The sequence below is a fragment of the Siphateles boraxobius genome, unplaced genomic scaffold (genome assembly GCF_051911475.1).
Source record: "Siphateles boraxobius isolate OS27281-9 unplaced genomic scaffold, OSU_SipBor_1 6, whole genome shotgun sequence".
NCBI lineage: Eukaryota > Metazoa > Chordata > Actinopteri > Cypriniformes > Leuciscidae > Siphateles > Siphateles boraxobius.
The window spans coordinates 13,239,698-13,265,713 of record NW_027509186.1 but is presented as its reverse complement, the minus strand read 5'-3'; the positions used below and the strand labels follow the sequence as shown (position 1 = coordinate 13,265,713).

Sequence of the window (26,016 nt, the reverse complement as noted above, 5' to 3'; positions counted from 1 at the left end):
CTCTCATTTTCTTTTATCACATCATTTCTCCCCTCCTTTACTAGCTCCCTCGTTCCCTGTGCTCTTCTCACTCTTTTCTTGAAACTCGTATCCCACTATCTCTCACAACACAACACAGCACAGCACAACACAACACAACACAACACAACACAAAAAAGAGACCACAATGCAATAATGGTATAATTTCATTATTATTTATGTACTGTTTTATTTAATATTTTGATGTTAAATAAGTCTTAGTAATTTTGTTGTGTGCTTTTGTCATTTTTAGTAGTTTTATCAATATTTTTTTTTTATAGCATAATACACATATCCTTAAGAAGTAATTTATGTTTAACTTGAATTCATAAGGAAAGGCTTTAAAATATTTGCCATTGGTTAATAATAATAATAATAATAATAATAATAAAAAAAATATTCACTTATTTCACATATATATATATATATATATATATATATATATATAGTATAGTAATACATATATAATAGTTAAATAGTGATAAATATATATATATATATATATATATACTGTATATAAAACATTAGAATATATATATTAAAAAAATGAAATAAGCAATAATAAAAACAAAATTCAATTAAATCAAATAAAATATTACAAATATAGCAAAATAAATATATAATATATAAAAATAAGATAATAATAAATAATAAAAACAAAAAAAACATGATATAAAATAAAATAAATATGAACTAATAAAATATAACATAATATTAATGTTTAACTTGGATTTAGTACTTCAACTTTAACTTGTTTTTTTTTTATTTCTAATCTTAATTTTAGTTTTGCGTTAGTTTATTCAAGTTTATACAAGTTTAACAATAACAAAACTTCACAATAGAGCACCAATACAGTAGACAACAGGACAACACGGATAATGCAATGCAACTCATAACAACAACACAATAGTGATACATTATCCAGTAGAATAGCAAACAGACCAACACAGTAATGCACAACACAACTTTCTGTGGTCACTCTGTTGGTAGGACAGTGAAGGACGGTTCCTGGCAGCTGTTTAGGATCTCTCTTTCTCTCTCTCTCTCTCTGTCTTTTATATTATTCTCTTTTTTCCTCATCTTTGTCTTTTTGCTCTCTGTTCTTCCATTACGGCAGAGCTGACATGCTCTCTGGGGGTTCGGCATATGAGCTAACCTTCCCTGCGTGTGTGTGTGTGTGTGTGTGTGTGTGTGTGTGTGTGTGTGTGTGTGTGTGTGTGTGTGTGTGTGTGTGTGTGTGTGTGTGTGTGTGTGTGTGTGTGTGTGTGTGTGTGTGTGTGTATGATGAACTAACTCTCCTGACCGCCTCAGGATCACGTCTCAGAGGATTTCTGGTCAGAAGGAAGATTCTCTGTCAGTTCTCTCTCTCTCTCTCTCTCTCTCTCTCAATCGCCTCAGCGCTGTAAAGGAGAGAAGTAGGTCGTCTGAAGTGTGTTTATGTGTGAGAGTGTGATAGTGAACGTATTGTTATTCCAGCGGCACGCTGACTTTTTGTGCAGGTGAAAGCCGCAGTAGTGTGTAAGGACTTGCTGACTCCTGGAGAGGAAAGATGTACAGGTGTGTAAGACAGAGATTTATGGTGTCACAGTTCGTGTGTGTGTGTGTGTGTGTGTGTGTGCGTGTGTGTGTGTGTGTGTGTGTGTGTAGAGGACTGTCTTTGTGACTGAATCTCAGATTTCTACTCACAACAACACCGAGATCTTATCACATCCAACAGAATCTCACTGTTCACAACACATCACAGTCCAGCACAACAAAGCTCAGATCAACTCATCATAGACCTGTCGTACATAATCTTTATTTTTTTTTACTTTACTTTACTTATTTATTTATATATATTATATTTTATTGTATTTTATTTAATTTTTACCAGTGTAACTGGGATGTAGACCAAGATTTGAATTTTACAAAAAAGAAAAATGTTCTAAATTATATTTTTATTATTATTATTATTATTATTAGTGCAAAATATTTTAAAGTATTTTATTATGATTCTAAGTTAAACTTGAATTAATGACTTAAATGACAGTGTATTATGTTTTCACAAGTTACGAACAAAACCATTATTTGTTATACACAATTATTTCTATAACAGTTAGACGTTAGCCAAAATTCACAATCATCACTGCCCTACAATAACACACAAGCTCTATAATAAAAGCTCTATAATACAGGTATTCCTTTAAAAAACAATCACAGAGCTGGTGTCAGCATTACGCTCTGCACTTCAGCATAGAGTAACTCAACACTAACAATGATACAGTACCAGCTGCACTTCGCATTTCTATCCATAACGACTCCCAGAGAGCATCTGTGTCTATATCATTAAGTTTCCCACCAACAGAGCTTGAAAACTTCTCTGTATGTGTTTCATTTCATCAGTGCAGGTTTTCTCATCCACAGCTCAATTTGAAATCTTGACGGCTTACATTATGTTTCCATATTTACTAGCATCTTAAAACTTTAATATACCAATCCTCCTACTTCTCATTAATAAATACTAGTAGTTACACCAGGAGTCATGTTTTTTTGAAGTGCAGATTTGTACACTGAAATCTTTTTTTTCTTTGGGCTTGTGTGTTTGAGCACGTGTTTTGATTTGAAACAGGTTTTTTGCATCATTAGCGACGTTGGCACAAAGTAAAATATTAAAGGGGTGGTGATGGCGCAGTGGATAAGACACATGCCTTTGGTGTGAGAGACCTGGGTTCGAATCCACTGTGAGACACCAATGTGTCCCTGAGCAAGACACTTAACACCTAGTTGCTCCAGAGGCGTGCGACCTCTGACATATAGCAATTGTAAGTCGCTTTGGATAAAAGGGTCAGCTAAAATGAATAAATGTAAAATGAATAAATTTAAAGGACGGAGGTTGCTTTACATGCTAAGGAGGAGTGGTGTGCCTGTGACACACATAGCCGCTGGACTAGAACACAGAAATGTGGTGTCTGCATACTTCATGATTGATGTTTAATATAACCTTGAGCGTTCACACACACCTCAGTGTCAGCAGGGTTCGGTTCACACTGTGCCCATTATTCACGCAGAGATACAGATGACAGAAACTATATCGTTTTGAAAACTAACACAAAAAATGTTCATGCTGTCTGAATCGCACACTGTTTCATTTTTTTAAAAATTCCGTAAGTCTTGTATCTCTTGCACAGTCTCTGTTTGTTACAGATGTTATTTTATTTAGCTTTATTTGTACATACATTTCTAACATAAAGCTGAGACAGCTAATACCGAGGAAAAGTCTTGGGAAATAGGCTTATTCAAAGTACTTTTACCTCAAGTTATAAAGCAGGAGAAAGGAAAAGAAAGGTTGGGAAAGAACAAGTTGACTTTTAAAGCGGTAAGAGTAACATTTGTGAAGGGGCATTTGCATGGCTCCTCTGTTGTAAACCTCGTGCATACGAATAGCAGTTAATTCATGCTGGAGCGAAGGAGTTGTGACATAATTTCATTCATACAGGCAATATTGTACACCCTGCAACTAATGGTTGTCACTCCTCCTCTAATTGTTTTAATAACGGATAGCAGGGCCTTTTTACAAGACTTGCAAATTGGTCCAATGATGGCTCGAAGAAAACTGATTTGAAGAGAATCTTGTAGATAAGTTGTGATGATTCTGGAGTTTATGTAGAAAAAATCTTGAGTAGTTTTAGAGCAGATTGTAGGTCACATTTGAAAGTTGTTGATTTCATATGCATTGGGAATTTGTAGTTTCCAGTGTGAAGTCTTTACCTCAATGCATTGTTGTCAAAACCAGCTCTTTCAAGTCTTAAGTTAAAGTCCCCCTGTGTTGAAAATCAAGTTTTTAATGTTGTTTATACGTCCATGTGTTGTTTTTCAATATGCTTTAAGACAAACCATGTGCAAATTCATAAGTCAACACCATTGCTGAGTATTTTCTCCTTAAAACTTCAGTGAACCAAAGACCAACGGTTTGAAATTACTGGGGTTTCTGACATTAAAAAACTAGCTTGTAACTAATCAGGTCAATGAGTGATCGTCAACGAATGGATCTCTGAGCTGGTGTGAGTCAGTGGAGGCGGGGCTCATTTGCATATTCATAGAACCGCGTATACTAAATGATGCAAGGGTGCAGAGTTACATTCAAGATATTTTAAGGCATCAATAATTTTTTTTCAAGGAAAAAACTTTTAAATATGTAATTTTGGTGATGAAAGATGAGTTTTAAGGGAAACAAATATTGACTATAGGGGGAGACCAGAAGAGGGTTGAGTTTGAGTGAAAACCAACACCAGAAGAAGATCAAGTCTGAGTTAAGAACGAATTCACATGCCTCAGAATCCAAGATCGTGAAAAGATGTTATTCAACAAACACTCAAGGCCAAGTCCAAGACAGTATTTTAATTGTGTTGGTCTCATGGACTCATGAACATGTGGACTTAGTCTTGACTCGGTCTTGACTGGTCTTGACTCAAATGAGCAGGTAACTACAACACTTCCATGATGTTTTAACAAACTGCTTCTGGAGAAGATGTAGACAGAATACATAAAATCAGTCATTTTAAATGATTGATATTTCTTTAGAGACATAGGGATGCACCGATACAAACATTTTGGCCGATACTGATAACGATTATTTTATATATTTGAAAGCCGAAAACCGATATATTGGCTGATAAATCTAAATCCGAATTTATATAATTTATATAATCATTCGATAACGTTAGGCATTGTGTTGCTGATTAATGTTTGATAATCGTGTTAGCTTACTTATGCGTAAACAATCTTCTATCTGCTCCTGGTCAGAGAATGTTTAATATGGGGAGAACTTTCACTCAGTAAACTTCCGGCTTCTGAACTGGTTGCAGTTCCACTCTGGCTCCATATGAGGGCGCTCGCAGGACGTAGTAATTTGAATGTTGTATTCGAAAGGAGATGCAAAGAAATTACTCATTGCTGGGTGTAAGATTTTTTAGAGTCACTCATTTGCTTTAAAAATTCTTTTAAAATGTCAATGACGTCATACACATCGTTCCACCAGAGATACTGCTTTACGGCAATCCTTCAGTCACTTTGGTGCTTTCACGCTCTGCACTTTCTTTTCACTCGAAGCATAGACAACACCGCCGACACAGGTAAATACACGTACTAGAAGAGTTTTTGTTTAGTTGTTTTAAAAGACCACGCCGACAATACACACACATTCTGGTCCTGCTTCGGATGCCACGATGCCATCAAGCGGTATCTCTGGCCGTAATCAGTCCTTCACTAAACAATCAGCGTTCATTAGCAGAATGCTAGCGTGTAATGGGCAACAACAACTCAACCTGTAAGAAATCGAAAGGACGTAAGTACTCGTTCATTCAACTTTCGACCTATAACCCATGTTGAACTTGCAAAATTTACAATCAAATCTGAGATTTCTCAATGCCAATCGGTTGAAAGAGACACATTTTGCCGTCTAGCTCCATAGACTCCCATTCATTTTGCACTCAGGGCGATCACCCCCAGTGGAACTCTGGTGGAACTACAACCCTAATTCGGTACAATAGGGCTTAATAGGGAGTGAACAGGCTCTCCGTAAACGGGCTCTGTCCTGGTTTATGCAGATCATCTTCTTCGCTTGTTTTTAGATCCAAAGATTTGACGCTATTTCAGAAGATGTGTAATATCGCCCCCTACCTTATAACAGTGAAAACACGGATTTCTGGAAAAACTCCTTAATGGCAGGAAAGTGCTGTGTCATAAATGATGGAAAATATCATCAGTGCCAGGGAAAGTGATAATAAGGGTGACCACGAAGTGAACGTAACACATTTCACAACATAAAACGGCGCAGCTTAACTCGGCACACTGCAGTGATGCATAATAACGGACCAGACAAGAGGGAATCACACAACTTTTCTCTCACACAAACGCACTCTTGTTCTGCCTTTCTTTGTATTATTCTTATGCATAATACATTCACTCTTCACTGGTAGCTTTGAACTCACTGTCCTTCTCTCTCTCGCTCACTTTTTCTCTGTGGGCTTTTGCGCTACTTCTGCAGGTCGCATGATTGCATGAGGGACCACCAAATCACAAACGTCCCCTCAAACACACACACACACACACACACACACACACAAACATAGTTCATCAGAACTCTCTGTTATGGAAATGGCCATTTGTTTTCCATCCTCTGTGACAGAATATTGAATTTGTTGTTATACATAGATAAAAAAAAAAAACACTTAAATGCACTAGGGATATATATACTGTATATCTTTCTGCAGTATCTGTAGTACTGAGTTCCATATGCCAGCAATATCAGCTTTACTGTTTAACATTTTGTATAGATATGGTCTCATCTGGTCAGTTTTTGAAAGCAGCAAAGATTCGTCCTTTGCTGCCTATGATATCCCAGAATCCTGTTTGTTCCGAGTGTGAGTTGATGTAATGAATAATATGTGTAATGGCGTGGTTGACAGTAAATACATTTATAAATGTCAATTTTTCTGATTCCATTTGTACTGAGAAACAAGCATTATAGTCATAAAATATTCACTTGGTTATGTCTAAAGCTCACTTGAATTTGTTCTAGATCATTAAACGTGACGTTATGGTGCCTTGGAGGCCTGTCTGAAACCAGAGTATGTATCTTCATGCAGAAACACTGTGTGTGGAGTCATGGACTGACTAAGCCCTTTAAATAACAAACAAGGTTTTAGTAGGCAAGTACTCCATGCCAAACATGCCCTCTATCCTGTGTTCTTGGACACCAAGAGGTGGAAATTTGTGTTGCATGTTCAAAAACATATTGTGTTTTTGTGATGGTTCACAGCTAAGAAAAACAGATTTTTTTGTTGTTGTTATTTTGAATGTAAAAACTCACTTTAAACATTGTAATTTATTCAAAATTTAAATATGCTAAGCTAATATGGTTAGCCTCTGAGCTAACCTTTTTTTTTAACAAAATGAAATGTGTAATTCGGCCATTTATAACGCAAGCAAACACCCTATTAGATGGTAATTTGACTAGGTAATTTCTAATTGGTCAGAATCTTTCCCATGACAAGATTTTTCTGGCATTGGTACCAACTACTGAAATGTTGGTATTGTGACAGCACTAATACACATACAGGCATTTAGAAGGAGTGCGTCAGTCCGGCTTTTCCTAACCGCGGAACTGAAGTGAAAGGATCATGGCACGGTCTATAGATATCAGAACATATCACACACACTTGTCATTTAGAATTCTCTCTGTTATGGAAATGCGCTTTGTTCTACATCACTTCCTCTCTGTTTCTCGGGATATTGGATTGGTTGTCACGTAACGCACACGCATTCAGATGCGGTGGAGCGCTGCGGCTTTTCTTAAACACAGAGCTGTCAGTCAATGGATTATAATGCAGTTTACATATAACAAAATATCAGCAGATAAACACGCTTACAAATATTTTCCATTAGAAAAGAAAACACAAAGCGTGACCTTTTCAATGCAGTTTCACATTAGAGTATGTATTTGTCATATGTGAATGATATATATATATATATATATGGATCCCAAGTTCATTAATGTTTCCGCACTGCATTTTGCAAAGCGTGGCTCGCAGTACAAGTTTTGCGTGACTGCATGAAATATGTGTCATGTAGTTATTTTAGTGTGCAATTGTATTGGCAATGGCTTGTCATAATGGCCTATGTATTGATAATGTTTTTTTGCTAATGTGGATAATGGCCTTTTATTGATAATGTGTGGTGCTTTCTGTAGTTAATTTGTGTGTGTGTGTGTGTGTGTGTGTGTGTGTGTGTGTGTGTGTGTGTGTGTGTGTGTGTGTGTGTGTGTGTGTGTGTGTGTGTGTGTGTGTGTGTGTGTGTACAGTACGTACCGTGTACCGCTGTGGGATCCAGTATGATCAATAACCTCTACTGATAGAACAGTTGCAAATGTTTTTTGTCCCACCTAATCGTAGGGACATTCTACAAATCTTGGCCTATGTTACATAAAGATTCTGTAATTTTTCAAATGTTGATAATGAAAGTTCTAATGATGTTTATAGTGTTTGAAGTTCTCAAAATGTAATGTGAAAAAGTTAGTTAAACATTGTTACTGGTAAACAAGCTATTGTAACTTTTGTATTGTTATAATAATTATTATAACAATTTTTAATAATATAATTAATAATTATTATAATTATCGTTTAGCAAATGATCAAAGTAATGTTTATATTAAGCTGTATTTTATTTGACTACATATTCAAAAAAAAGTCAAAGTTTTCGATATGCTAGGCTAACATTGATGAAATTCAAGATGTGTTAATGTTACATAAAGATTGTGAAATCTTTCATAAATTGTTAATGAAAATTCTAAAAATGTTATTTATATTTGAGAAACATTCTCAGTTTTATTTTAAATAGTTTTTTAAAGCCAGATTGTTTGAAAGTGATTGAAGGCTCATTTTGAAGTTCTCATAATTACTAAAATAATTGTAATTTTTTATAGTTCCAATTAATTGTTCAATGAGTATTGAAACTAATGTTGACTACATATTCAACAGCACAATTTGCTAAGTTGCTAATACAAATGTTGAGTAAAAATTTATAGACAAGCAATATCCTCATTTGAAGTTGCTGTACAGTAGTCAAACAGGGTATTTTAGGACATAAGGACATTTTAACATACCAATAACCAAAACTGAACATTCAGAAAATGTTTTTGAATATATTTTTTTTGTTTAGCTATGTAGCTGTGATAGCGTTTAGGTGTACAGTATGCACTGCTGTGTTTGTGTTGGGCTTGATATGCATTTGTATTGTGTTGTGTAAAGTCTCCGGCCAGCTGAGCCTGAGATTTGGTCAGTCTAAACAAGGCTTTAGGAGAGACAAGATGCTGTTTGCGTACTGAACCTTGACTGCTCCAAAATGCCTGCTGGTTTTAATCTGACAGCCTGTCTGTCAGTGTATGTGGACACAAAGAGAGATAAAAAGAGTGTGACAGAGAAAGAACCTAGAGAAATAAAATAAGCTGATCTCTGCATTTTGAGTAGTGTGTGTGTGTGTGTGTGTGTGTGTGTGTGTGTGTGTGTGTGTGTGTGTGTGTGTGTGTGTGTGTGTGTGTGTGTGTGTGTGTGTGTGTGTGTGTGTGTGTGTGTGTGTGTGTGTGCTGAGTCATGTGTGGGGTGACCACAGCAACTCCATTCTTTGTGCGTATATTTTGTGAATGCATGTGTGTGTTTGTGTGGGCAAAAGTTGGACACTGTGTGTATGTGTGTGCATGATATGGTCACTGTTGCACTTTTGTGGACTGGAACACATCTTAACTGTCCCGCAGGGCACACACAAAACAATCAGTGTCTACAAGAGTTGACATACCATACACACACACACACACACACACACACACACACACATACACATGCAAAACGCCTTACCACCTCCAAACACAAACTCACAAACAATACAAATTGAGAATGTACCTTAAACTGCTGTTGTTTTGGTATTTTATTAAGCTAATTATAACTTACCCCAAACAAAAACATTTTATTTTTTTCATTTTTTTATTTATTTATTGGATTTATGAATCATATTTCTAATTTAGGTCCCCAAAGGCTTTCAGATTCAGCTAACTTCTTGGGACTATTTTGTTAGATAAGTATAGCTAAGTAAACCCACACACAGAGACATCCTCTCCAGCAGCACTTTATCATACCCAGTTTATTGCTGAATCCACAACATTTTGTCCTTTCTCAAGAGCTTTTTTAAAACCATGTCATATAATGAGTGTGTGTGTGTGTGTGTGTGTGTGTGTGTGTGTGTGTGTGTGTGTGTGTGTGTGTGTGTGTGTGTGTGTGTGTGTGTGTGTGTGTGTGTGTGTGTGTGCGTGTGTGTGCGTGTGTGTGTGATGGGTTGTATTTTTGATTTTTCGTTCTCTATAATTATTTTGTTCCTGACTTGCATTCTCCTGCTGTTTTTTTCTTCTTCTGTGTAGTGTGTGTGTGTGTGTGTGTGTGTGTGTGTGTAAGTGAATTTTCCTGAATTGCATCCTCCTGGTTTTTCTGTAGTATATAATTGTGTGTCAGTGTCCATTTTGAGACCAGGGTAGTGATGTCATTCGGCTTGCGGTTGCACCAGCCCTTCTATGGTACACAACTTCCTTTGCTTGTGTTGGATCTTTTTGACTGATCCCTGGTGAACTCTGAGCTTTAGATATGAAAGGTCAGGTTGTGTGCTGTCATGTCATTTTATCTGCCTAATGCATTTTTTCTCTTTTTTCTCTGTCTCCAGGATGGGTTTGGTGATGGGATGGCAGTGAGCATGGCCCTTTGGGCAGGCATATGGGCCATTCTCCTACAATTGGCCCTCTTGCTGTTCTTCTCTCTGCCTCCAGGCCACTGCCAAGGTGAAAGGTCCCGCTTACAGTTTACTCAACCACTGTACCATGCGTCTGTCTACGAGAACTCAGCCGCCCGCACCTATGCCGCCAGCAAGCTGCGCATGGGCGTCCCTCTCCAGTATCACTCCTGGGAGGTGAGGTACCGCATCACCTCTGGGGACGAGGAAGGATTCTTCAAGGCCGAGGAGTACACTCTGGGGGATTTCTGCTTCCTGCGGATACGAACCAAAGGGGGGAATGCTGCCATCTTGAACCGTGAAGTTCAGAACAACTACTTGTTGACAGTGAAAGCCTCCATTAAGGGGGATACACTAGAGGCCTGGACTAAAGTTAGTGTGCAGGTGTTGGATATGAATGACCTTCGACCACTTTTCTCTCCTACCACGTATTCGGTTACTATTGCAGAAAGCACACCCCTACGCACCAGCATAGCTCAGGTCACTGCCACGGATGCAGACATAGGATCGAATGGAGAGTTTTATTACTTTTTCAAGGAGCGAATGGAGCTGTTTGCTGTCCACCCGACTAGTGGAGTTGTTTCTCTCAGTGGGAAGCTGGATGTTGACACTCAAAGCCGCTATGATCTTGAGATCCAGGCTGTGGACCGGGGAATGAAGCTCTATGGAAATAACGGTGTAAGCAGTACAGCCAAACTTTTTGTTCATGTAGAACGGATTAATGAGCATGTGCCCACACTAAGCGTTGTTACATTATCACCTGTATGGACTGAGAAGTCCCCTGTCGTAGCTGTGATCACCATAGAGGATCTTGACGAAGGGGCAAATGGAGAGATTGAGACAGTGAGCATTGTGGCTGGTGATCTTCTTGAGCTCTTCAGCATTGAAAGGACTGAGATACCAAGTAAAGAAATGGTGGATGAGGAAGTTAGACAGACAGGATCTAATGAGTTTGTCCTTCGTGCAACAGAGCAAATCAACTGGGACAGCTACCCATTTGGATTAAACTTCAGCTTGCAGGCTCGGGACCGGGGAACACCTCAAAAGTTCTCTGCAGTGCACATGGTGCACTTACGATTGTCACGACCAGCCCCGGCAGAAGTCATATTTCAGAAGGATGAATATGAGGTTCTTTTGAGTGAAGTTGCCCCTCCTGGAACTGTTGTGGAGGCTGTGAAACTCCAGCCAGAGCCAGATGATGCGGAGTACATCCTGACCCCATCTGCTGATTCAGGGTTCTTCAGTATCAACACCATGACAGGTGTCATCAGCACGGCACGCTGGCTCACCCAACTCACGCAAGAAGTATTTGAGCTAGAGGTCTTAGAAGTAGACAGTAACATTAGGGCCAAGGTTAGAGTCATTCTTGAAGATGCCAATGATAATGCACCTTTATTTGCTCAACAGTCTTATGAGTTATTTGTCAATGAAAGTGTTGCCGTAGGCACTACTGTTGTTGTGGTGACTGCTTCTGATGGTGACCATGGGGAAAACGGGTACATTACATACAGCATGGCTAGCTTGACACCATTACCATTTAGTGTGCAGCAGTTCACCGGAGCAGTCACAACAACACAGGAGCTGGACTTTGAATCATCTCTAGAGAGTTTTAGTTTTGTAATTCGTGCTTCTGACTGGGGTTCCCCATATAGGCGTGAAAGTGAAGTCAACGTCACTGTGCACCTAGATAATGTTAATGATAACAAACCCCTATTTGAGAAAGTGGCCTGTGCTGGTGTAATCTCTCGAGACCTTCCGGTAGGTGAGGTCATCACCACAATGTCTGCCATAGACATTGATGAGCTAGAGCTAGTCAAATACAAGATTCTCTCAGGGAATGAGCGAGGGTACTTTGACTTAAACCCTGATTCGGGTGTCATGACCTTACACAACTCACTCAACACTGTGGCACCCAAAAACTCCTTCAATCTAAAAATTACTGCCACAGATGGGGAACACTTCTCTGATCCTATGTTTGTAAACATATCAGTAGTGCAGGGGAAGACACCGCCCAAGAGCTTTAGTTGTACTGAAACAAGAGTAGCCCAACGACTAGCTGAGAAACTTCTGAAGAAATCCAAAGCTAGCAGTAAACCCAAAATAGAAGAAGGCTTTATTGACCTATTCTCTGTAAACCGTCAATCACCTCAATTCGACAAATCCTTCCCAACAGACATCACTGTGCGTGAGGATGTAGAAGTCGGTATGAGTGTGTTTCAGGTAAAAGCCTCTGATGGTGATACTGGGTTTAATGGACAACTCTTATACGCCATAACTGATGGCAACACAGACAGTTGTTTTACTATTGGAATTCTTAATGGTATAATAAGCATCTTCCTTCCTCTTGAGCGTGAAAAGACTGACCGCTACCTTCTAAACATCACACTGTACGATTTAGGCCAACCGCAAAAATCCACCTGGCGGCTTCTTACAGTTTACATAGCAGATGCAAATGACAATGCACCTCAATTTCTTCAAGATGGTGGGTACCAAGCCCGCATTCCCGAAAACACTCCTATTGGTACCGAAGTAATTCAAGTGGAAGCTACTGACAAAGATCAAGGTCTCAATGGGGAGATCCAGTATTCTCTACTCACCAGCACATCACAGTTTGGCATAAACAGCTCCAGTGGGATTGTGTATGTTGCAGGTCAGCTGGACCGAGAGTTAGTTCCCTTCTTCATATTAAAAGTGGAAGCACGAGATCGAGCAGAGCGAGCAGCCCAACAGTTTTCTGTAACAACACTTAAAATATCACTCGAGGATGTTAATGATTGTCCACCTGCCTTTATCCCAAATGTCGTCAGTGCCCGTGCACTGGAAGACCTTCCAGTGGGCACTGTCATTGCATGGTTGGACACACAAGACCCTGACCTTGGACTTGGAGGGCAGGTGCGATACTCACTTGCAAATGACTATGATGGCCGTTTTGAAGTTGACAAGACTAGCGGTGCTGTTCGTCTCACTAAGGAGCTGGATTACGAAACTCAACAGTTCTTCAACCTAACAGTTCGAGCAAAGGACAAAGGCCGACCCGTTTCGCTCCTGTCGGTTAGCTTTGTTGAACTGGAAGTTGTGGATGTCAACGAAAACCTGTATCCACCATATTTCTCAAATTTTGCCATGAATGGATCAGTAAAAGAAAGCGTTCGGATAGGGACTTCCGTCCTCCAGGTCTCTGCACGGGATGACGACACAGGAAGGGACGGCGAGGTGCAGTATTCCATTCGTGATGGCAGTGGTCTTGGAAGATTCACTATTGATGAAGAAACAGGTATGTGTTGATTACATTTTTTTTATGATTAATTTCATTCAGCGCTCAAAAGTGCTGCCAATTTTGATAAAAAACCTAGATATATGCCACTCACGGTGACTTCCCGGGACACAAATGAAGAGTTAACAGGCTTCAGTGGTTTATCTGTCACCTCAGGCCTGTTAAACACTGCATTGGCCTACATTTTATTTAGGTCGAGTTTTGACAGTTGAGATGGAGGGGGAACTATTGAAGTATGATGGAAATGTTGATAGTGTTAGGGTTAATGTTTCATGCACTGCATTCAGTTCATGTGCAGTGTTTTGATAGTGTCATTTGTTTTTGTCCAGTTTTTATGTTAGACAAAGTGGGTACATGTGCGTGTGATTTCCGCATAAAGAAATATGTGTGTACGTGTCGAAACGTGTGTGTGAGAGTGTGAGGTTGATTTATGTGTTGTGCCTCCATCGAGTGGACTGAATTACCACACAAAGCTCTTTTATTTACATTTATTGCAGTTGTCATGTCATTCTGTCTGACCCAAACACTTAGCTTTAACCTTCAATTTTTTTCCTTCTCCCCTTTTCTATCACTCTGTCTTTCTCTCTTTCCCCTAGACAGTGCGTTTTTCCGTCAGCTGAACCGATAGCATCTGGGGTTTTATTAGTGTTGCTTCTTAAGGCAAGCATCACTATTATTTATAATTGGGGCTAGGGATTTTAACAAATTCCCAACAATAAGTATTTAATGATAAAATAGGCAACAACAAAAAAATCCCATACACTTAAATTCCTAACAATAAGTATTTAATGATAAAATAGGCAACAACAAAAAAATCCCATACACTTACATAGTCGGAAGAACCTATGCTTTATCTATGGACTACAAAAAAAAGAGATGAGTTTGATCTTTTGACTCAAACCATTATTAAACTTCCTATAAACTACCTGGCAACCGCATTGCAACATATTAAAAAACAATCAAAAATCTTTGTCAATTACATAGGGCAATCACCTCACATTTTTTTCTTGGAGACCAATAAATCCACAAGGCAAGATGATAATGTATAATAGTGTATGTGATATCCGTTAGCCTGTAAGGTGGCAGTGGCCGAGGTGCAATAAACTGTGAAAATGAAGTGTGCGAGATAAAAGAAGCATTCCTGTTGGAAAATATAGCTGGTAGCTATGTTTTGAAAGCTTGTTTCTAATAGATCCAAGCTGAACATTAGCTAGCGCAAGCTGGTTGATCAGCCACCATGTTCCAAAAGCCCGCTTAACCACATTAAACTGGTATGTTCCTGGTCCAAGATTGTTCACCATTTCGCACCAGCTAATAACCAGCAAGAAACCAAGCCTAAGCTGGATTTTTCCAGCAGAGGTTTGATAAGAGTGTGTATGTTTATAATTTTATAGTTAAAAAAAAAGTGTATGCAGATGAGGTCAATGATACTTCATAGAGACAGAGGGGAAAAAAGAGATTGGATAAAAGAGTGTGTGTGTGTGTGTGTGTGTGTGTGTGTGTGTGTGTGTGTGTGTGTGTGTGTGTGTGTGTGTGTGTGTGTGTGTGTGTGTGTGTGTGGGTGTGTGTGTGAGTGGGTGTGTGTGTGTGTTGGTCTGTGTGTGTGTGTGTGTCTACTCACCCGCAAGCTGCCTAAAAATGATCTAGAGGTTTCAAAACAACCCTCAGATCTCCTGTGGTCTTTCACCTCTCCTTGGAACGAGAAAGAAAGAAAATAGAGGCAAAGCCATGAATATCTGTCCATTTCTTTTAAGATTGAAACGAGAGGGTTCACCATGGCCTTTAAAGGGCATGATTCACACACAATGGTGCAGAACAGTCACCTTCTACTTTTTAAACCCTGCTACAACTCACTGTCAGCAACAAAGCAAAGTATCTCCAGCTCTCTACTTTAGTACTGTGGTAAGAGTGGTTTAAAAACATGGTTTTTGTGAGATTCGTGTCCTGGCAGCTAGTGGATCAGTGTCTGACATGAGTCGAATTTGAGTCTTTTAGGATATCACACCTGCCTTGAGGCGTGATTTTTATTTTTTCGTGAAGGCTGCAGTGTAGATATTTCAGGTGTCATCTTAAGTTGTGATTCTGAGGTGTAAGGCTCTTTTTGAGGGAAAAGCAAACAAAACAAAAAAAAACTCGGCACTTATGTTTGTTTTTAGTAGCACTGAACCAACAGTGGCTAATAAATGTGTATTGATATTTTTCTGAAGGTTTTGAATATTTAATACCTTTATACATATATTTTCTTTATTAGTTGGTGCAGTCATATTTCATGCACTTTAATTAATGGAGCAGGTCATCTAAATAAGAACTCTTGAGACCAGCATTTTTTCAGGGCAGAAAAGCTTCAATGAGGCATGAGATTAATATAAATGCACAATTTAAAATATTTTTGAAACACTGTTTGATGCACAATTTTTTTATTTTTCCAATTCTGTTTGGTACTGCGGGTATTACACGCCGTATAAGGCGATAATTGAGGTTTCAGCATCAAACATTTACATTAAAAGGATCATTGATGGCCTGTTTCTATGGTTGCAACCATAAATGATCAAAACATACCTCTTTGTTTTTCTCTTCACCTTTTCTTCTTCCACCATTTTCCCTCTCATATACGCACAGAAAAATACAAGTTTTATCCAATTGTATGCCCGCACACGAACTGGCTGAGGGTAGACACTCAAAGGGGTCAAAGGGTAGGGAACCAGTGTCAAAGGTCATGCACTCTGTGTCACTGACCTGTCACTATTTCAATGAAGAGTCTATCCGACTATTTGCATACAGCTGTGTCTCTGTGTAGATTTGATGGAAAGAAAGAGGACAGGACAGACTTAGCGAGAGGTGCAAGAACACAAAAAGGCAGTTGCATGTTGTACTCCGCATGACATAATTGAATGTTTGTAAATGTGTGCGCGCACACACACCCCCTACCCCCCCACACACACACTCAAGTACACACATTTTGCAGTAGCACTAGCAAGTGGGGGAATTTATTGCCCTTGTTAGCTCTGTGCTGGCATCAACCATAAATCACCCGGGGATGGAGCGCAACTCTACAGGCGCAATTACAGCTTAAAGAGCACCGGCGGACACACACACAAATTGGAAGGAAACACTTCACACGTGTCTTTGTACATGCAATCACGACTTGGAAAGCAATTTTCCCCCGAACACATCCACATAAGGAGACTCAGTCTGGAACCATAAGGCATGTTCCGACAAACACGCACGCTATAGCCGAAGGATTTCCTGTGCACTTATAGCCAAGACTCTCTCTGTGCATTCTCATTTGAGCTTGGAAGCTTCTATTGTTTGCACAGCACAAACATCGATTCAAGGCTGCATCAAACATGTCAAACACAAAGTGTGAAAGAAGCAAATGCTCATTACAGCCGCCGCTGAGCAGACGCTTTTCATCTACTGGGACTTACTGTGCACTAATTGCACTGACTGTCCCTGCAGAGCTTCCTGGGGTTAAGTGCTTCGCACAGGCACAGCGCTGAAAGAGACCCGGCTTACACTTAGACACTCAGATCCTTTACTATTAGACTGCTGGTGTTGTACTTCAGTTCAGGTGTGTAATTAAGGGAATAGTCTTCGTTATTTATAACTCGTAATCACGTTAAATTAAAACTTGACTCCGTTTGCTTTCTTAAGGCAGGTTGCTGTGTATGATTCGTCAGTGAAAAGTGTGCTGAAATGACTTTTCTTTGCTGATGACATCACCAAGGTCCTCTTGTTGATTCAGCCCCTCCCCTCCTTTAGTATTTAACTGCTATTTTTCATGATTCAAACAATCTTTGATGGATCTAACCAACTCTAATCAATTTAAAAAAAAAAATTTTTTATATCCATTCAGATGTCATAAATGTCACATAATAGAAGTAAAATGTATTGCAAACTTTTTTACTTTAAAGGTATTGGAAGCGATGTTAATCACTTTCACCAGACTTAGTCTCAGCCTACGGACCTTTGGCTGGACGTCTGATGCATAAGGCACACAGAATGGGAAATACCTTGGGAGTTTCAATGTTGTCATCTGATTGGCTAAAGGGATAGTTCACCCAAAAATGAAAATTAGCCCATGATTTACTCACCCTGAAGCCATCCTAGGTGTATAACATTCTTCTTTTCAGATGAATACGAGTTCAGACGAGTTATATTAAAAAATGTCCTGGCTCTTCCAAGTTTTATAATGGGAGTGAATGGGCACCGTTTTTTTGAAGTCCATACAAGTGCATCATGTCCATCATAAAAGTGTCCCAAACGGCTCAGAGGGGTTAATAAAGGCCTTCTGAAGCGAAGCGATGCGTGAATGAAATAGTAAAAAAGTAAAAAGTTTAGTAGAAAAAGTAGAAGTCTTTTTTTCTGCTTTTTATACTTATTTTATATTATTAATACTTATTTTATATGCAGATGCACTTCCCAACAAAATCACCACATTCATTGAAGATCCCTGTATTTTTTTTCCATATCGCCATTTTCATAATACATGACTTTTTTCTGAACTCTATACCTTTAAATGTACTACTAGTGAAACTTCATAAATTCTAAAACTTCCACCAGACACGGCCGCTCAGTTAGACACGCCAGTTTCCCATAATTGCACGATGCAAACGGTTTGTCAACCTTTTGTATCGTGCATCTCTCAGGTTTGTCAAAATTGTCCTCAGAAACAGTAGCAAAATATAATTTTCACACAACAAACTGACTCACTTGGCTTCCGGCTTTCCATATATGGGCTGCCATGTGAGAACTAGCTCATTACTATTGGCTAGACAAAGAATCTGAGCATGGCTCACAATGACATATTTCATTTGTGTGTCACTTTACAGAGTCTAGGGCTGTCACAGTGACAAGTGTGATATTTCAGGACACCTAATTCAGTGATATCCGTCAGGTTTTTTTTCCCCCTCAGTGCCATTTCATAAAAAAATCGCTTACAGCAACTCTTCAGACTATGACACAATGTTGATTTCAGAAACTACTGTAATTTCAAATTACATCCTCATTTTGTACAAATTTACAGTAATGCACTTATTCAAGCAGTGTTAATGCATCTTACGTAAATCTGTTTCGATTAAAAAATGCAATCTGCTTTTTAAAGAGGACCTATAGGCTTTTTTTTTAATTTTTTACCTTCCCATAGTGTGTAATGTTGCTGCACAAAGCGAGTTATTCTCTATATCAGTAAACATTGTTTCTGAACTCTCTGAAATACTTTGATTGTAGTCTTGAGTTTCCTAAAGAATCACAACACACTGGTCCAGCCAACCAATCAGAGCACCTTGTGCTTTTCTGAAGGAGGAGCTTCATAGAGACAGGAACTAAACAGAGCATTACTGACTGACTTGGAAGAGATGTGCTGCAACAATGTAAAATATGTGAAAAATAATGTGTTTTTTGAACATTCAAACATGAAAATCTATTCTAGTAGAGCCTATAATAGGGCATAATAGGTCCTCTTTAAGTGTAGCTGAAGTGATTGTGTAGCTCAAAATATTCTGAGCTTTCTACCAAGACGGCAATTTTGGGCAATACAGATGCATTCGATGTTCAAATTGAACGTTCAAGCCCACTTATGATTCTCTAGTTCAACAGTTCACATGGTTTTGAAACACAGCCTCCGTATATCCGCCAGTCAAACTCTCCGGTCAAGTTCATGTCATGTCACATCCAATCAAACGCTGAAATTACTCTGTCAGCCACGTGAAATGTTACACAGGGCATCTTCATACACCTGTCCCAGCTGATTTCCCCTTGTCTGTTTCTCGCAAAGGTTCACTGTTAGGGTCATGTAACCTGATGTGATTGGATGAAACTCTGCCTCGTTCTCCCTATTACCCCTCAAGGCTTTTAGCCCTAAATATAGGCGCACAATAACAAATGAAACTGGATGAGCACACCAAAATGACAGACTCAATGAAGACTTTCTCTGTGTTTCGTCCTTCCGTGTCTCTCTTTCTTTTCATTCTGTCTGTCTTTTCTTTTTCTGTCTCTGTTGCAAAGTGTGCGTAGGAGTTTCTGAGATCTCTCTGCTGAAGAAAAACCGAACACAAGAGATCAGTCCTGCTTATGCAATGCGTGCATTTGCGCGCTCTAAAAACATAGTGCATGAGACATCTGATAGTGTAAGTATATGGTTTTAGATACCCAAAAACATCTTTAAATGTTGTTCCGACAGCCATCAGGAAACGTTTTTGCAATGTTTGCAAAAAAAATTCAAATGAAAAGGCTCATTATATAGATGCTTTCAGCTCTGAGATGGTGCTTTGGTAGCAAGGCTCATATTTGGCTTTTGTCCGTACAATGTAAAACGCAGTGATTATGTATGTGTGAGTGTGCATGAATGCACCGGTAACCCCCTGAGAATATTTCTTCCAGTCTGATGACACTTAACAGAAATAGTGGGTCACTACAGCTACAAACCGTCATTAAATCAACCAGAAAACAACTTGAGCATTATCCGTATCCAGGCCTAATTCCAGCCTATTTCTCAGGACTAACCCGATGTAAAATATTCAAATTCGGTGTTTCTCCGTCCTAAATAGACCATAATGGCCGTGTCAACGCTAGATGTAATCATCAAAGTTGATTTTTAGAGTAGATACCACCCCCCCCCTCCTCCCGACTTCACCAGCTGGCCGAGTTTCTTTATTTTGTTCTCTATGGTAAGTGATTTTCTTCATATTACAGAGAATCCGAGACCTTTATGGAGTTCAGAAATAGCTGCCAGTCTTTTATTGCACTGAAGATAGCGTTTCTCATTTGCTCAGAACCAATGATGTGTTGCTGCAGTCAGAGGTTTTCTTTAAACAATTATTTTTTCTTGTTCCACATCTTGGCCTTTTATAAATCATTTAAAGTGGCCACATCATGAAACACTGGGGGGGGGGGGGGGGTGCAGTTAACTCCTTGCAGTTAATATTAGTGATATTTGAATGCCTAAAGCTGAAGCAAAGCTCCTCCTTTCCCAGAACTGTTAAAATGAGTCGTTCGGAAATTGTGTTCCCGATGCCTCAACCATGCAACATATTTAATGAAATTAATACTTTTATTCAGCTAGGATGCATTAAATTGAAAAAAAAGTCACTTTTATAATGTTACAAAATATTTCTATCAAACAATGCTGTTCTTTTTAACTTTCTATTCACCAAAAGTGTTCTGAAAAAAAATATGAAGCAGCACAGCTGTTTTCAATATTGATAATAATCCGAAATGTTTCTTGAGCATCAAATCATCATACTAGAATGATTTATGAAGGATCATGTGACATTAAAGACAGTAATAATGCTGACAATTCAGCTTTGATCACAGAAAGAAATTACATTTTAAAATACAGTAAAATAGAAAACAGATCTTTTCATTTTTAATAATATTTTACAACTTTTGGTCAAATACAATTACAATTATTTTTGGTCAAATAAATGCAGCTTTGGTGAGTTTATAAAATTGATCCCAAGCTTTTGTAAGTAAGTCTTAAAGGTACCATTGTAAAAGACCAATATTTAAGTCAAATTTATGGTTGTATTTGGTGGCAAACACATGGCCTAACATAAATAAACAATGAATAAAAGTGTGTTCAAAAAATGAACACTCAAGTGTGTATTGGACCCTTTAAGCATCTAATTTTGAGGTTGTAAGTTTGAAGTGACTGAGATTTGAGCGATCTGTAGGAAGTGTTATGTAATTGTGATGTTGTGTAATTGAGTTCTGTGGTTTAGAGCTTCACTGGCGCCTGTGGTTGGTTCGGTAAATTGTGTTGGTGTGTTCGATGGCACTGACGCCGTGAGGTTTTATCCAGAGCTGTGCGGCCTTCTTAGTGTGTTGAGAGGTGGTGTTTAGGAGATAGTAAAGTCTGCTCCCTGTCATCACTTTCTTAACACCCTCCTTTAAAACCACAGGGATATTTTGATGCGACTGAATCTGTGAATTTGCTTTTCTGTTGCAACACACACACACACACACACACACACACACACACACACACACACACACACACACACACACACACACACACACACACACACACACACACACACACACACACACACACACACACACACACACACACACACACACACACACACACTCAAGCTGTTCTACCCAGACAGTGAATGTGCCGCCTACGCTTGTGTCTCACTCACAGGCTTACACAAGTGTCTAACGCACACTGACAGATAACACCTTCTACACACACACACACACACACACACACACACACACACACACACACACACACACACACACACACACAGCATGTACATCCTGCTAAAGTGTTAATTGGCTTCATTTAAATTTGCTTTAAATAAACGTTGGGGATTTTGGCCTACATCCATATTGTATGGATTTGTGTATGTGTGTTTGCTGTTGTGTGTTTTTGATGGAGAGACACTTTTGAATGTATTTGGGATCAGTTATACAATACATACTTTATTCAGGTTGCTAGGTTACAACCTGGAAATTTTTTGCTGAATGAAGTATGATGTCCCACTAAATGCACACAAAATGTCACAACACCCTTTATCTAAGGGTGAGAAAAATGATTTTTCATTCTTGGGTGAACTGTCAGAATTTATAGTTGTGGGTTATCTGTACTTTTGGAGACCATTTCAAGACTATTTATTACTAATCACAAAAGTGTAGGGAAGCAGATCCTTTACACACACAAACACACACACACACACACACACACACACACACACACACACACACACACACACACACACACACACACACTTGTAATGCCAATGAACTTGTGTGCGACGTCTTAAAAGCACAAGGATCAATTATTAAACCAAAGATTAGTCAAAGATCAAAGATTGGAAGATAGATTACATAAACACAGAAAAACCCCTCATTTCCTCTCATCCTAATTCGCATCGCTTTTGATTCTCCCCTCCTTCACTGAAACTAACTTGAAGCTGATTCGTATTCCGCTCTTAACGAATCTATATGTGACCTGCATATTTAATGAGCGAGCAGCGTAGCAGACTATCTCACTTACACACCCTGAGTTACTGTAAGAGGATGCTGGGAAAGGCAGGATGGAGATAATTGGGGTCTTATTAATAATTGATCACAGAGATAATGCCAGTGAACAGCATTACTGACACACATATTAGCACACATATGTGGACGCCTCATTCCATCAGTTTGGCACTCTTTCATTGATAGAGCAAATATCAACAAATTGTTTAAACAAAAAAAATAAAAATCAGTATCGGAATCGGCCCATTTGCTTGTAAAAAATTGGCAGTTGAAATCAGCCATGAAAAATCATGATAGGTGCATGCTTAATTGACTCATATCCTTCTTATCTAGGTCAGAAAGCAGGAACATGACATCCGACGAAAAGAGAAATAATCTCCCCATTTCCACTCGTTTATTTGCACTCGCTTTCTCTCACACTCTCTCTCTTTCCTATCTGCTCGCTCAGCTCTGGCAGAAATATCAGCTTCCAACCAGGACCGTGTGTGTGTGTGTGTGTGTGTGTGTGTGTGTGTGTGTGTGTGTGTGTGTGTGTGTGTAGGGTTTGAGTGTTGATTCAATAGTATTATACAGTAATTGCATTTATGTAATATACAAATGTATATTTTATAGTATATATTATACACAATAGATGTCTTTAGAAGAATATAATATTCAAATGCAAATGTATAGTCAAGTCAAGTCACCTTTTTATATAGTGTTTTTTACAATACATATTGATTCAAAGCAGCTTTACAGTGATAACAGGAAAATAATGCAACAACGTTTGTTTCTAGAAGATAATAGAGTAATAGTCTAGCTTAAGTAAGTTCAGTGATGGTTCATTTCTTTTGTAAAAAAGTTATTAATTTAGTACATTTATCTATACAACCGCTCTGGAGAAAAAAGCAATGTCATCGTCCGGCTCATTTCAGTTCTCATTATGATGGTGTCAATGCAGTCAGATCAATATTATTGTTGAATATTTTAAGTGTCCCCAACTTAGCAAGCCAAAAGCCAAAGTCAAGGAACCATGTGTGTGTGTGTGTGTGTGTGTGTGTGTGTGTGTGTGTGTGTGTGTGTGTGTGTGTGTGTGTGTGTGTGTGTGTGTGTGTGTGTGTGTGTGTGTGTGTGTGTGTGTGTGTGTGTGTGTGTACATATATACTATATATATATATATATATATATATGTATATATATATATATATATATATATGTGTGTGTGTGTGTGTATGCTATATATAAAATAACTTGTATGCTTTGGGTCGCCTATAGGAATTCTAATTAGCTTTAAATAAAACAGTAAATGTCTATGGAATGACCCGTTTTCGAAGAATATGAGGTTGTGTCGATGTGTTTCAGACTGTTCAGAGTGTGTGTAATCTGGTTGAATGAGCCACACTGGTTTTGCGGTAAATGGTGTTAGATGAGTCTGGTTTGTCAGGGCTGGACTTCCAATCTGTGTCTCTGATTGGCTAAAGTGAGTTTCTATTACCTCAGAGAATAGAATACATACTCTCTCTCTCTCTCTCTCTCTCTCTCTCTCTCTCTCTCTCTCTCTCTCTCTCTCTCTCTCTCTCTCTCTCTCTCTCTCTCTCTCTCTCTCTCTCTCTCTCTCTCTCTCTCTCTCTCTCTCTCTCTCTCTCTCTCTCTCTCTCTCTTTTTTTCTCGTCGTTTTCTTCCATTTTAAGATTCTTCAGGCAGTTCTGCTGCTGTTCCGAATATATTACATGCGCACTCCCTCTAGCACAATGAACTAAAGGATTTTATGAATCCTACAGGCTAACAGACTGAATTATTGATGTCACACACATACACACAAAAGCTCAGACTGTTTTTCAGTACAGCGAAACCTGATCTGATTCCTTTACCTGGTTCTAGAAGTCTGATTCTCTTCTATTCTATACAGTTCTATTGCAGAATTAACCATAGTTTCTGCCAAAACACATAGGCAAATAAAAGTAAATCGACACGTGTGTGTGTGTTTATATATATATATATATATATATATATATATATATATAAATAAACACACACACACGCGTATATTTACTTTTATTTGTAAATACATGCCACTAATCCACTAAATCCATGCCAAAAAGCAGGACTTTTATTTTTTTTATTTTTTTTATATATAAATATATACATAAAATCAAAGTCCTGCTTTTTGTGACAAATCTGTGCCCCAGACGAACTGCTTTTCTTTTTTGTTTTGTTTTGTTCTGTTTTTTTTATCCATGGACATAATTTTATTTTTGTACTCCGAGACTGAAGGTCTCAGTTTATACGGTTACATGGAGCGTTTGAAAATGTCTGGCCTGTTATTGAGGTTAGAGGCTCAGGTTTTATTTTGTCTTTAGCCCGAGGGTTGTGTTTTCTTCTGCTGCGTTTCGGCTACATGACTTATGGAAGGGAGCTCCTTAATGATCTAAATTTACCTCAACCTGTGAGCTGCTGTATCACATAAACACACAGAAACAGTTATTTTTAAAGGTGCATCACCACAGAACTACTGTAATCAATGATGAGATAAACAGGTTTGCAGAACACTCGCCATTGGCCAAACGGGTAGCTCCGCCCTAAATCCATGCCATTGGTGGAGCCATTGTTGCTGTGTTGGGACACTCAAACAGTAATGTTTTGATAACCGTCACACCCTTTTCAAGGAAATAACCTGATAAATTACTTGCTCAGTATATTAATCTGGGATGTGAGACAGTATTTTAGCATTAAAACAATTTGCACACCTCCATTAAAAAGCTCTAATGTTTCCAGTCAGTAATTGCTTTTTTGACAGTAATTATTGGTATCAAAGTTAATGAGTCTTTCTCAGTGTAGCACACATTAACTGAGAAACTAAATGAATAATTCTGCCACTGTTTCACTGGAATTAAAATGTTCAGATTGTGATGTTGTCATGCACTTTATTTTGCAGGTGTCATCTACACTACAGATCTGTTGGACCGAGAGACGCAGGACTCCTATTGGTTGACGGTGTATGCCACTGATTTGGGGGTGGTACCGCAGTCAGCGGCACTACAAGTGTACATACAAGTAAGTTTGTGTGCATCATATTTGAGATGTCGTGTGGTCTTGTATGAAATATGTATAATATATATATATATAATTCTGTCATTTTGTGTGTCTGCGTGTCTTAAAAGGTTGAGGATGTTAATGATAACGCTCCCCTAACGTCTGAACCAATGTATCACGCCACCATTCCGGAAAATTCCCCGAAGGACCAGTCAGTCATTCAGATCACGGCACAGGACCCTGACGCCACGGAAACCGAGCCCCGCCTGTCATTCCGTATCTCCAGCGGCAACCCGCAGAACTTCTTCAGCATCAACCCGCGCACCGGTCAGTGTCCTGTCAATCAAACCGCATTTGTGTGATAGGTGGATAAATGAATGTCAGTTCTGATTGACTGATTTGAATTTATATTAGTG

General features: G+C 38.7%; 1 protein-coding gene across 3 annotated transcripts in view; it reads left to right on the top strand.

Annotated features, from left to right (window-relative positions):
• Positions 1–26,016, top strand: part of fat3a (FAT atypical cadherin 3a) — a 168,838-nt gene that overhangs the window by 69,288 nt on the left and 73,534 nt on the right. For all 3 annotated transcript variants that reach the window (XM_077207755.1, XM_077207754.1, XM_077207753.1), the window contains exons 2-4: positions 10,261–13,600; positions 25,503–25,621; positions 25,729–25,927. In XM_077207755.1, coding sequence (XP_077063870.1) covers positions 10,279–13,600; positions 25,503–25,621; positions 25,729–25,927 — 3,640 coding nt within the window. In that variant the 5' untranslated portion in view covers positions 10,261–10,278. The remainder of the gene's footprint in view (positions 1–10,260; positions 13,601–25,502; positions 25,622–25,728; positions 25,928–26,016) is intronic.